At 39.0% G+C, this 12,879-nt stretch overlaps 1 protein-coding gene across 2 annotated transcripts in view; it reads left to right on the plus strand.

The window, feature by feature from the left end:
• Nucleotides 1-12,879, plus strand: part of LOC107738414 (tetraspanin-9-like) — a 124,003-nt gene that overhangs the window by 25,054 nt on the left and 86,070 nt on the right. The window contains exon 2 of one of the 2 annotated variants that reach the window (XM_016550184.1): nucleotides 10,866-10,945. In XM_016550184.1, coding sequence (XP_016405670.1) covers nucleotides 10,883-10,945 — 63 coding nt within the window. In that variant the 5' untranslated portion in view covers nucleotides 10,866-10,882. Of the gene's footprint in view, nucleotides 1-9,903; nucleotides 10,946-12,879 lie in introns of those variants that run through there. The other variant, XM_016550183.1, reaches the window with a different exon arrangement.

Below are 12,879 nucleotides of genomic sequence, written 5' to 3' on the forward strand. Positions count from 1 at the left end.
ATTGAAACATATCTGACTTGGAAATACATGAGAAACAAAAATAATGAGGGCATTCTGTTGGCGTTCACATGTGTGATAGTTGCGGCATGACTTTAGATGCAGTTTAGTTTCCCAACAAAGCACTTTGCAAAACAAATATTGGAATTTCATAGTCTTGCATTTCCACGCACAGTGATCAGTATGCCAGAGATGTAACATCATTTATTATCTGTTGTACCTCAGCCATATTATTAAATACCTTGAGACTAATTTGAAATCCCTTTCTGAATGTAGACACGGGTATCTGACTAAAGAAAAGGCTGTCAACAGAGAGCCAAGTAATGTTTCCAAACTCCTTATAGTGATTACTCAAAGTCAATAGACTTGTTAACAATGTCATCACTTTTGTTTATCCACTGACATGCGAACCAGAAGTTTGACGTGTTTGTAGAACACACTCATTAGTATCAGTGACAAATAAATTTTTTTTGTGTTAACATCTGCAGACTGATTGTGGAGGTGGGTGTGAAGAATCTGTTGCTGTTTCCATTGAAATGTTTACTGTGGTGGTAAACGGAGGCTTTAAGGAAAATTTGCGGTATCTGCTTGGTGGTGCTTCAATACATTAAAACCTGTGATCATATTTACTACTTTTACTACATGATTGATAAAACCATCTTTTGAGAACTAGATGTTCTTCAAAGTAGAATTTTAAAAGCACAAACTTTCAGTTTGTTTCAATATGGAATGTTTTTGAATTGTTTATTCAAGGTAAGGCCATCTTGGCTTCATCCCTGGAGAGAATCTCTAATCCTCCATTGGATGGACTCACCGATGCAAATCCGAATTGAAGGTTTCTGGGGCGTGATGTTAAGCTCCACTGCCTGTCCTGCGTGTGTTTCTATCTCCAGACCTCCTGATGTGTTTTCTATTGCTGTTTCCATGAAACACAGGAGGATTAAGTACGTGTCGAATTGCCCGACAGGCGCCACAGGAATACTGCCCCTTATAGGCTTTTGCCATAGCGGAAGGGATCATTGGTATAATCACACTGCTGCCGAGCTGGCTTGTGATGTTTGATGGCTCTAGTGCACATAATGATTTTCTCAGAAGACATTGTGATGCTCATCTTTACTTTAAACCTTATTTGTGAGTCTTATAGTTTCATAATGATGCCAGGAGGACTCTAGAAGCATCTCTAACTTTGTGCCCACAAGCCTGATATACACAATAAACGAGTGGCTTTCATAGTGAAGACTTCTTCTAAACATAGGAAGCATATAATATAAAGTGAATTCAAGAAAGGAAACACTTCTCTTTGAAATACATGAGGGCCAGTTATTATCTACGTGGCGGTTCTTCTAGGAGGGCTCAGCCTGACTGAATATGAACTACTGTGGCTCATAGGAGAATTTTTTCTTTTAAAAGTGTCGTCTTTTTTCCCTTATTATTTTGTGATTTCAGAAGTGTGCTGTGTGCAAGCTAGTGTTAATTTTTACAGCCTTTTTTAGCTTTAGTTTTTGTCTGTTTGTCACATGCACGTTTATTTTTGTCTCATCTTCATTATCATTGACATCCTTTTATTAATAAAAAATGTTTGTATTGGCGGGTAAAGGAAGCATCAAAGTGAACTAACCTTAGTTTACTGCATGTTTTCAACAAATGTGAAGTGGGAGAACGTGTAATAATTCTTTAAAATTGTAATAATTTTAATAATTATACATTTTCAGCATCATTACTCCAGTCTTCAGGGTCACATGGTTCTTTAGAAACCATTCTGATATGCTGATTTGGTGCTCAAGAAACATTTCTTCATTTATCATCAAAGTTGAAAACAGTTGTCCTGGTTAATTTTTTTTGTGGACACCATGATACATTTTTCAGGATTCTTTGATGAACAGAAAATTGAAAAGATCAGCATTTATTGCATTTAATTTCCTGAGTAGTATTGATGTGATATAAATAAATCTTCCCTCTTTACAGGATGGAAAATCTCTCTATAGCATCTGCCATCTTGTGTCTAATCCACATTTCCCTTTTACCTAGAAACATGAATCCACACTAATTCTGGGTAAGCTTAATGAATGCACACATAAATACTAAGGTCTAACTTTTTGACAGTTTGACAGTTCCATTGCATATTATTTTCACAAATCTGACTTATTCCATAGTAATGTGTGCTGGAAAAGAATATGTGCTGTTTCCGGCGGATTTCATCATTCATGCACAAGAAGTCTTCGAGTAATCCACTTTTTTGAAGTGGATGTCTGAGATGGTCTGCTTTTTTAGCAGTAATTATTTAAGCAGTAGATTGAATGTTCTTTGTTATTGCTTTGTTCCAAGAACTAGAAAGCTGCCTAAACTATCAGGGGAAAAAAAGTTTTAGTTAGCTTGTCAGTAGGGCAATGCCCTCAGAGTTACACAGTTGTACTTTATCTATATTTACATTTATGCACCTAGCAGATGCTTTTATCGAAAGCAACTTGCAATAAAAACGCATAAACAATTTGTCACAGAGCCAATAACATTTGCAGTTTAAAATGCCATGTTTATTAGAGAGATAGATTAGAGCAGAGGAGAAATGCAGAGAAGAAGGTTGGCAGCTGATTCCACCAGAGAGGAGCAGAGAAGGTGAAGGTACTGGAAAACAACTTGGTGTCTCATTCTGAAGGGACAATTCACCCCCAAAACAAGCTAATATACACTCATTTAGGGTAGATAAGCTACACAGATGTACCTTAGAGGGTATTTTCCCAGTTCAACCCATAAAGGTACAATTTTATGCACGTTATTTCTGACAATGTACGGAAGCACCCTTGGAAATTAATTGTATGTACACTACTGATGCAAAGTCTCTTCCAGAATGTAGACATCTTAATTATGTAGCCTTCCAATTCTGTAATGCATTGCAACAAGCTCAGTGACAAACAAATCAAAGATGGTGGACTACTGAGATGTATGGTTAAAATAATTTGGTGTATCTAAAATCTATTATTTTATGCAATATCTGTGGTTGCAATGCATTTTTGTTTATTAGAATGTGAGACTTTAGCTTAACAACATGCTAACATCAAACTCCATTGAAATCAAAGTAAGTTGTCTCCATTGTGGGATTTGTTTAGCATGCGGGGTTGTTGTCTATGTAGAGCTTTTCATTTATGAGGTTCCACAACTACTAATCTGTATAATTTTCGACATAGCTGTGCTAGTTTTATGTGACTTGCGTCACTCTGCAGCCTCTTTCTTCTTGCATAATAAAATAATTTCAGCTCAAATCAATAATTCTCGTCCATATGTCCATACAGTTTTTATGTGGTAAGCAGGCATGTAATTAGCAGGATAATGTACAGCTAGCCGGTCTTTATCTCAAAATAAACCTTTTCTGGGTGATACAGTCAGGGGTTATTTTGTGATAATGACCAGTTGGCTGGACATTTTAACAGCACAGCTGTTTTAATTGACCATTTATGTACACAGTTTGTTGGCAGTGTTCAACATTCAACAGGTCTCCGTGTCATAGGGTGCGTAACACTTTCATCAAAGTCATTTTTCAGAATACGCTCTGTGAACATCAATTAAACTCAGTGATGATAAATGAATAACCAACGTCTTTGACTGAGTGGGTTTTTTCTCATGTGCAATTATTCATAATAGTGAATAATTTGTTCATAGACACTATTATTATGCATTGATGCCCTGATCCATTCATTGACTTGAAGGGATGAGAAGTCCCTCTTGCCCAAAAGTGAAAAGCCATGCTTTGCTCATTAATCTACACATGCTTCACGCTTTTTCATCTTGTTTATTAGAGAATTCATATACATTGCTTGAACAAAGTCAACTTTAGTTATGTTTTGCAGGCCAAGCGTTTCCTCCGAGACTGTAAATGCTAATGTCGGGTTGAAGTTTGTTTGCTCTACTTTGTTTAGGTTGTTCTGTCCTCTCGCTCTCTTACACGCTTATCTGCTGTTACGCTGATGGATGGGGCCGTGGGTTTGCTGTTTAAACTGGAGATTGAGCTGCCGGGTCCATGTTTCCCTAGTTCTTTCATTCACGTTCTCTCTCTCACTTGCCCTGCCTACCTGTGTGGTCTGCTGCTTTGTCAGCGTAGAACTGACAGGAGACCCAGCCCTGTCGTTTGTCTCCCAGTGCCATTCCTATTTGCTCAGAGCTCTGAGGTCATGGAGTCACGCTGCCTGCTGAAGAGTTTGGAGTAAACCTGATTCCGAACTGACAATCTGAAGTATACTTTAAGATTGTCTGACAAAACTGACATAGTTAAAATATACTTTTATTATAGTTTCACAGCAGGACTCATCAAGACCGTTTCATAACTGCTTCTAGAGCATGTAGGATTTTGGCTGTTTGATTTCAGCTGTGATTTTAAGACAGCACACTTTGACAGCATTGATGGCATGTGGATTATCGCGGGAAATAACTTGGACTTTTGGTCATTTAAAACAATAATAAAATGTAATAAAAAGCATTTACCTAATTAAACTTGGACTTTTACATAAAGAACAGTTGAAGAAACAAATTGCTAAAAGTATTCTCGGCATTAAAATGTCAATTTATACAACTTTACAGCACCAATTTCAATTATTTTAAATTGTTTTTTAACCATTGGTGTGCATGGCCAAATTTACTTGCATTGAAAGAGCCTTAACCACTGAAATCTGTGGGCTGAGTTCAAATAATTTTTTCCTGTTAATCAACATTATGAAATAATGTCCATGTGACAGAAATAAAATGGTTTGCAACGCAAGTAATCTTGACTTAAATGGAGACAAAAATATATTAGATATTTGCTGTGTATTGTAATATATACTGATTTTGATGTTTAACATATGAAGACATTTTGAAGCTAATCAAATATTAGCACAAAGAAGCAGAAATTGTCCTTTCTGCTGCTAGTATTTGATTATCCCTCCAAAAAGTTTGTATTTATTAAGCATCATCAGACCAGCATTGTCTGCATTACAAAGAACATCTTGTTTTTTTTTTCATTGATGCCCTGTAGTAGAATATTTGATCACATAATAAACTCCTAATTTCCCCTCTCTAGTATACACTTACCAATTGTCCACCTTATTTCCCTGAATCTGTAGATAATGAGCGAGAACCTTGTTATCGACTCGTCTACTTAGACAAATTATTATCACGAAAGGCCAGGCTTATCAGCAAATACCACATAAAATCAACATCTGACTTGAGCGAAGAAGTGAAGATAGAGTTCCAATTGTTCACTTGTGTTTGAGAAGAGACATTTAACGTGAATTTCTAAATGTAACCTTTGCCAAGACGCTGCTCTGCCGATTGCCAGACTTTTCGGAGACGATCTGTTATTAGCCACAAAATGTGTGACAGTCATTTGTTTGTTCAGAGTTCTTTCTCTTCATAAAGGTGTGTGGTCTAGTTTGGGGGTCTTGTTGTTTTCACACCTGCATACTGTATGTACTCAACACACTAGCAACTGTGTCTCTGAACAGTTCACTGTGCATTTTCATAGCCTTTATCTATATGTTGCTGTTTAAAATTATATAGAGGATGAACAGAAAAATAGATATTGATCTTTTTGAGGTCTTAGCCTTTGCTTTCAAATGGGTTCTCTGAATAGATTTTGATGTATGGTTCAAGAAAAAGGTCTTGACCTTGAATGAATTTATGCCTCTGGCTGTTATTTGTTATCTTCCTCAAATATAACTTGTTTATGAATGTTTCTCTCAGCTGCTGAGGTCAGTCAGTCGCAAGTTATAATAATTCTTATGGAATCTGCTGTAGGTATGTGAAGTGGATGCTAAACCATGTCAAACCAGTTTTGACGGCACCAGATTCATTCCAGTTTATTTGGATTTTCTGCAATGCATTTTGAGTTCAGCAGGTGATAAAACCTGGTGCTTTTGTCTGTGCTTGGATTTATATTTATTATACCCTAGGTATAAAAACCTATAGATATTTTGTGCACCAAGGAATTTGTTTGACCAAATAAGCTCAACAGGCAGAGTCTTTAACAGCCCTATTCTCAACTATTTAGAGCTCGTTTCAGAAATAAAGCTTTTACAGATGATCTAAACACAATTCCATCCTCTTTGCAGCAAAATTAGATTGCTTTATATCTCAGATAATGTCTTGGGAAAGCTAGCACAGATCTCAACCGCAGCGCAATTAAAGATATTCAGCTTATGAAAGCAACAAATTAAGATTTAAGCGAGTGGAGATAAGGTTCTTGCATGTGTATTGATCTCTTTTTATGTCTTTGTAATCACTCCAGCATGTAGCTTTACAATAATCCACTTAGGCAGACTTTGAACTAGGTTTTTTAATGGTTCTCAGTGGGTCTTAGAAGTATCTTCTTCCCCCACTGTTTTGTCCAACTGTTTGGCCTTTTGTGGAGTGAACTGTCAAAGAAGAGCATTACTGAGAGGAGATAACTGTGTTTTATCATTTGGGCTCCATTGATTCACACTGGCATGGGGTTTGCATGATTGTATCATAGTGGAACAGTAGTGTTTTTTTACTTGACATTTGATCTCTCCAAATCCCTTATGTGTATGTGTTAATTGAAGCTGTCTGAGACACAGGCGCACACACAAAAAAAACCTGTTAAATTTTCATTAAAATCTGGCCACTGTAGTTTAAGATATTTATAAAAAAAAATAATAAATACCATGATGACAAAATGCCTTTATGGCATAAAGTATAGGCTAATCAAGCATGTCACACAGGGACTTCTGGTAACATCTTTCTACTGCTGTTCACCAAAAATTATGAGGTAACTCAAAGTTTTAACAGCATTAATATATGTTTTCATTTGAAATATATTTATTTTACTGTAAAGGTGGATATATTTTCTTATCTAATATAATGTGGATTTCACTATGAATTCAAAGAGACTCATTTACTCATTTTACTTTCATCATTCATCAGTGTTTACAGTATTTTACATGGACTGTCTCATTTTTGTTGTATATGGTAAGCTGACTTACATTTAACTAGTTAGGAATTAACATTCTAAGTCAGTTACTCCGAGAAGTTCCATAAATTCTAATCCTTATGAAACTGCAGGTATGAGAAGCACATAACAAACCATATCATTTAGGTCTGTGCTATATAAAAATTAGTTCTGACAGGTTTTTCATGGTTAATTCCATATTTATATAATGTGTTCTAATGTCATGAAAAATTTTGTAAAAATAAGACAAGCAAATTGAGCCTATTTTGGGACCTTTTTTTTTTTTGCATATAATATTGCTTTTTTTCCTGTAAATGTAAATGTGTATATTTGAAATTCTGTACAACAAATACAACAATGATGTATAAATACTGTAATACCATGCAAATACATGTCTGGAGCTTTAGGCCAGTGCTGTAAATTGCAGTCCCATCAATCCCTGAGTCACCACCATTCTTCTCAAACTTCACTGACTGCTTTTGTGTGTGTGTGTGTGTGTGTGCGCGCGCATGCATGCCTACAAGACAACTCATGCTTGCTTGTGTTTCTTTTGTCAGTCGGTGTGAGCATGCTCTCTTGTGAGTATTGAGTTCGGCGTGTGGTCTTGAGCGTGTTCACTTTGCACAGGACAGAATCAGCAGAAGATGGCCCGAGGGGTGGCCAAACGAATGCCCGTCAGCCCGTGTGCCAGCATTGACGCAGGCCATATTGAATCAGGCATTAGCAGACTGATGACTTCAACCTGAAGGGCTCTGCGTTCTCGAGCTTTCCACATGGGGTTTCCAGCTCTGAATAAAACCCGATTCTTCAATCAAGACCTTCCACAGCGCTGTCAATAGCATTGAGATTAGGGGCCGTTTAAAGCTGTGAATCATGCTACTGAATGCAGGGGTTCACAGTGGATATCTGCAGGAAAAAGCAACAGTAAATTGGAGGCAGTATTGTGATGAAACAAAATGATCGATGACAGCTGACTGATTCTCTGATCTAAGTAGCCAAATTAACCGTTTCACACTTGCAGCTTGAAATTCTTCATTAGTGCCTACTGGCTATTTAGTCCAGGGTCTCTGAGGTGTGACAGTAAAGCGAACTAGATTTCTACTTTTTCTGAGGAAAACTTGAGGGGTGCTTAACTGTGCAAAAGTCGCTTGCACCATCTGGTTTGTGGCCCACCCTCAAGTCTCTATTATATTCTTGTCCCTAGATATATGTAATTTAAGACTAAGGTTTTTTTTTTTTTTTATAGAAAATATGGTTGTGCAGTATTCACATTTTAAGAATTGTCTCCCTTTCCATTTGTAAAGTGGATTTTGAATAGGATTTGCCACATCTCTCAGGAGGTTGAATTGGAATTTGAATTGGAATGACAAGAGGTTCTGGAAAGTTATGGATTGTTCCATCTTGCTCCAAAAATCACTCTGTGTGTTTCTAAGGCCAATGAAACCTTTCTTAAAGGCCTTAAACATATTTAACCCAAGTATGAGCAATATTATTAGCTTATCATGCACCACAATTTTATTTTATTTTATTTTATTTTACTTAATTTTATTTTATTGTATTATTTTTTTGGTTTTTATGTTTCTTGCCTTTATTTATAGATAGTAGATTGCCAGTATGAAAGTTGGAGTTTGAAGAAGATAGATACATGACCCAGGTCAGACTCAAACCCGGGTCCCTGTAAGCCAATAATATTTTAATTCCAATTGCATTGGAGTTATTTTACCATACTGTATTTAAAAAAAAAAAAAATTATTTGGGGGACAGATATTTACCTAAACGGTTGTTCTTACAGGGATACTGGTTGGAATCTGGCTTGCATCATGTTCCAGTCCAATGCCCTTACTCACGCTCTCCATCACATTTTCTATGTTAGGCATAAAAAGCATAAAAAGTGTTATTTTTCAAAACGCCCTATTCATTCAGAAAAGGCAAATAAGTAATTATTAGATTTTGTTCAAGTGAATGTGGACAGAGAGAACATAAAGACTGGTCTGATGGTGCAATCACAATGTGATAGAAACAAATCTAGAATTAATAATATTTAAAATAATAAAATAATATTTGCTCTCAAGTAAATCACATTTTCAATTAGCAGATGGCCACTTGTATTCGGTATGTTGCTTTAGTTTCTCTAACAAGAACCAGATATTGATATTTCAAATGTTAAATCACCTAATTGACTATTTACATGACTTATAAACTCTTTTAAAGGAAATTGAAACAACGCACATTTACAGTCTACAGTATGTATAAAACACGTGTTTGCTGTGAGCGCACGGCATGCATCAGGTACTTAAGATGTAACCCTTACATTCTGCAGAAAAGCCTGAAGTATCTCCAAGCTCCTATCCAGTGTCCATGCTTGAAATAGTGCTATAATTCCTGAGACTGATGCACTGTCAATTTACCCGTGCTCCTTACACGGCAACGGGAGAGCGTGGATAAAGGTTTTAAAGTAGTAAACACTGGTCACGCACCAACCTCCACATATGCTCACAGGTTTCACATCACTGCTGTATTTCTCTGCATATCACAGTTGTATTTGATTAGCCCATAAATACATAAACTTACGGGTGACTTAGAAGTGGTTACATAATTAAATTCTGATCCTTATTTTTGCACATATTGCAACTCAAAGCTTATTTTTTTATTAACATACTCACAGTCCCATGCTATAGGCAAATGTGCAGCCGCGTGCTTGTTCTCATATTCATCTCCCTGCACCCACTCCACCATCAGCTCATGATTTTTTTTAATTCATCATTGCCCTCCCAGACTCCCCTGGCCAGCCAGTGAAGTTGAGAGCACTGAACTTGTATAGGCATAAAGCACAGTGATGATAAGCATATTAAAGCTGCTGTAACGGCTGGGGGAGGGGCTAGCACCAGCATCTGCTGCCCTATTGGTTGTCTGAGTGGCAGGGGAGGGGCTGAAGGGGGTACAGGCAGAGAGCGAGAGAGAAAGAAAGAGAGAGAGAGGTGAGAGCTTAGTGTAAGGTTGGGAAGGAATGCCCACTAGATGCGGCTGCTGATAATAGCGCGTATCAGCACCAGAGCAGTGACTGAGAGCGCAGACAGAGAGAGGAGGAGAGGAGCAAGGAACAGCATGCTCTGCCAGAGACTGGTTAAATCACAGCAGCGTGATTGATTCAGGCAAACAAGGGTAAAAAAATAAAGAGAGTCTCACGGAGCACAGAATCCTGAGAGGAGAAAAGGGGTGGAAGTTAGAAGGCTGTGGGAACTCATCAGCTCCTCGTGGAAAGGCAGAGCTGAGGTCAGCAGGCAGGAGCGTGGGATCGAGCAGCAGCTGAACCAAGTCGAACATTGCTTGGGCTGGGGCTTGGGCTGGACACTCTTAGAGGGGTAACGAGGGGCATAGGGTGAAGAAATACTGCTGAAACTTCAGTTACACTCAATGCACACATGCTCATGGGAGTAACGCTTCTGGATATTACAGCAAGGCTACGGGGCAAGCTGCCACATCCACTAGAGCGATTTTGCAAAGCCACTGTCTGATTGACTTAATCCTGATCTTTTTGTTTGAAAGAGAAAGACTAGCACTTTTTGGAACACTAGAGCACAAGTTCAAGGTTCTGTTCAAGGGCTATTCTGAGAGACATGATAGAGAATGAAATAAAGAACGCGGCTTCCATTCCAGAGCATGGAGAAGTCAAGTAGTGAGGAATCCGCCATTCACCGTAGCCCGTCTGTGGACAGCCGCGACTCAGACTTTGCCCAAGCCTCCACCTCCGGACGGCCGTTCGGAGGACGAGGCTTTAACGCCGGCGCTTTTTACGGGTCCACTGGCCCACGTGCGCAAACCTCTGCTCAGAGTGGGGCGGCCAGCGACGACAAAGGCAACAATAAATACAAGTCTCCTAAAGGCAGCAAATACGTGGTCTTTTATCTGGATCTATCCTTTGTGTTCCTTCTAGAGTTCAAGAAGTGCAACATGGCTAGAGGCTGCCTGTGCTGTCTGAAATACATGATGTTCGTCTTCAACCTCATCTTCTGGGTAAGTCACACTTTGAATTTTCTTGACTTCTGCTCTGTTCTATCTCCACAGGTAGTGAGGTACTAAAGGTTTGTGACCACCCGGTCGCTCGGTCAGAATTTGGTTTCTAGCTCAGTAATGGTAACAAGTGTACATTGAGAAGGTGCATGCTCCTCAGAGCGACCCATGCCGGTACTGGGACTTTCCTGTCATGTGTTTTTCCTGTGTTACGTCAGGCTAGCCATGCTCTCATTTACGTACTCGTTACTATTTCTGGCTGCCTTTGAGTCTCTTGGGGCACCCTGGGAAAACTGTGCCACACTCCCGAAATGAGTTTAGCTTGCGACTTGCTTTGATGAGATGCTGTGATGTTTACATAAGGATCGTTAAAAAAAAAAAAAGTCTATGTTTTTGCTTTAGTCACATTCAGTCATAGCTCTTAACAGCTCTGTAGTTTGTTGGGAACTGAAGTGAGAAACTTAAACATTCAGATAAACGCATTTATTTTTGTATTGCTTCAACAAACACTTAATTTATAGTGTTTCTGTTTAATTTTGCCCATGCATTTTATTCATTTTTTAGTTTTATATGGTTAACTGTTGATTTATGATGATGGTTTATCAGTTTGCAAACCTCAAGGCCATGTTTTTGTCAATTCCATTTGTTTGTGAAGCATATCTCAGAAAGATGGAGGTAGTGGATTAAAATCTAATGGGAGAGAGTGTATGGAGGACATTAAGCTGAGTCTTTTGTGCAGAGGCACTCATGCATAAACGCTAATCGCATAAGCTAACAAGGTTCGCCACGCACACATACTCTCAGAAAGTAATATCTGGGCCACGTCTGACTCACTATAAGAGGTTAGGAGTCTGCCTGAGCATGAAATACTTTCCCCATCCATCCATCTCTCTGTCTATGACAAGATGTTTGAGTTTATATACAGTATTAATCCCAGAACTTCAGTAAAATCCAGCTAAATTGTGAAATGTAGTTCAGGATGGGTGGCTCGTCACTTTACAGAGTCCTGAGACTTGTTTTAATCTCGGCAAAGGCTTAAGTGTGAAAGGTGTGTGTGCAAGGGAGAACAACATGTGGAGGTGTCACAAGGCAGATACTAGAGTCATTCCCTGGAGGTCATTATACTTGTGTGATCCTACTGTTTTTCACCGGAGATAAACCCAGAATGACACCCCCACAGAGGCTCTCTCAGCTCACCGGGGCATTAAATCCTTCCAATAGCTATGAGAACAGATGGTAGATTATGGTCAAAGGTTGTGAGCTTTGATATAACGTACTGTCAGCGAGATCTTGAAGTCCCTGAATTGCTCTATAAGAAACAAGGTCTAATAACAAGGATTAGTTGGGAGAAAGTGTCTGTGCATTAGTAGTAGCAGCAAGAACCGCTTGGCCGCTGGCGATGCAGCTCCTGCTGAGAGGTAATTTAGATGTTCTAGTGGTAATATTCTTTCAATGATTCTTCACACGACCTGAGTTGAGTCCCATGAGGTCATTCCAACAGTCCCAGAGCTATGCGTGTGCAGTTACCAGCGTGTGTGAGATTTAGGGTTACGACATGCCTCAGAGAGTGATGGCGATTGAAGCTTGGTGATCTCCATAGGCGAGTGTGCCTCTGTATCATGACACCCCTGGGACCACACTCCTCTTGCTTTGGCACTCCAGGAATCGCAAGGTTTCCATTCTGTGGAACGTTGAAGCCTGTCACCCCATCCGCTTTAGAGAGCCAGGTGCTGCCGCCTGCTGCCCCTTCACAGGACTTACGATTGTAACTCCAGCCACTAGCTAAATAGAAGCAGGAAACTCAGGCATGTCATCGGGCTCCTGTACAGGACAACATAAGCAGTTGCTCGTGACCATCTGGCTCATCTTTCTTAGGTGGATTAGTTTGGTTTGAGCTGGACGGCATCAGCAGAATTTAGAGCATTTAGTGGTGAGCT

Source organism: Sinocyclocheilus rhinocerous, unplaced genomic scaffold (genome assembly GCF_001515625.1).
Source record: "Sinocyclocheilus rhinocerous isolate Xijiao unplaced genomic scaffold, SAMN03320098_v1.1 scaffold975, whole genome shotgun sequence".
NCBI lineage: Eukaryota > Metazoa > Chordata > Actinopteri > Cypriniformes > Cyprinidae > Sinocyclocheilus > Sinocyclocheilus rhinocerous.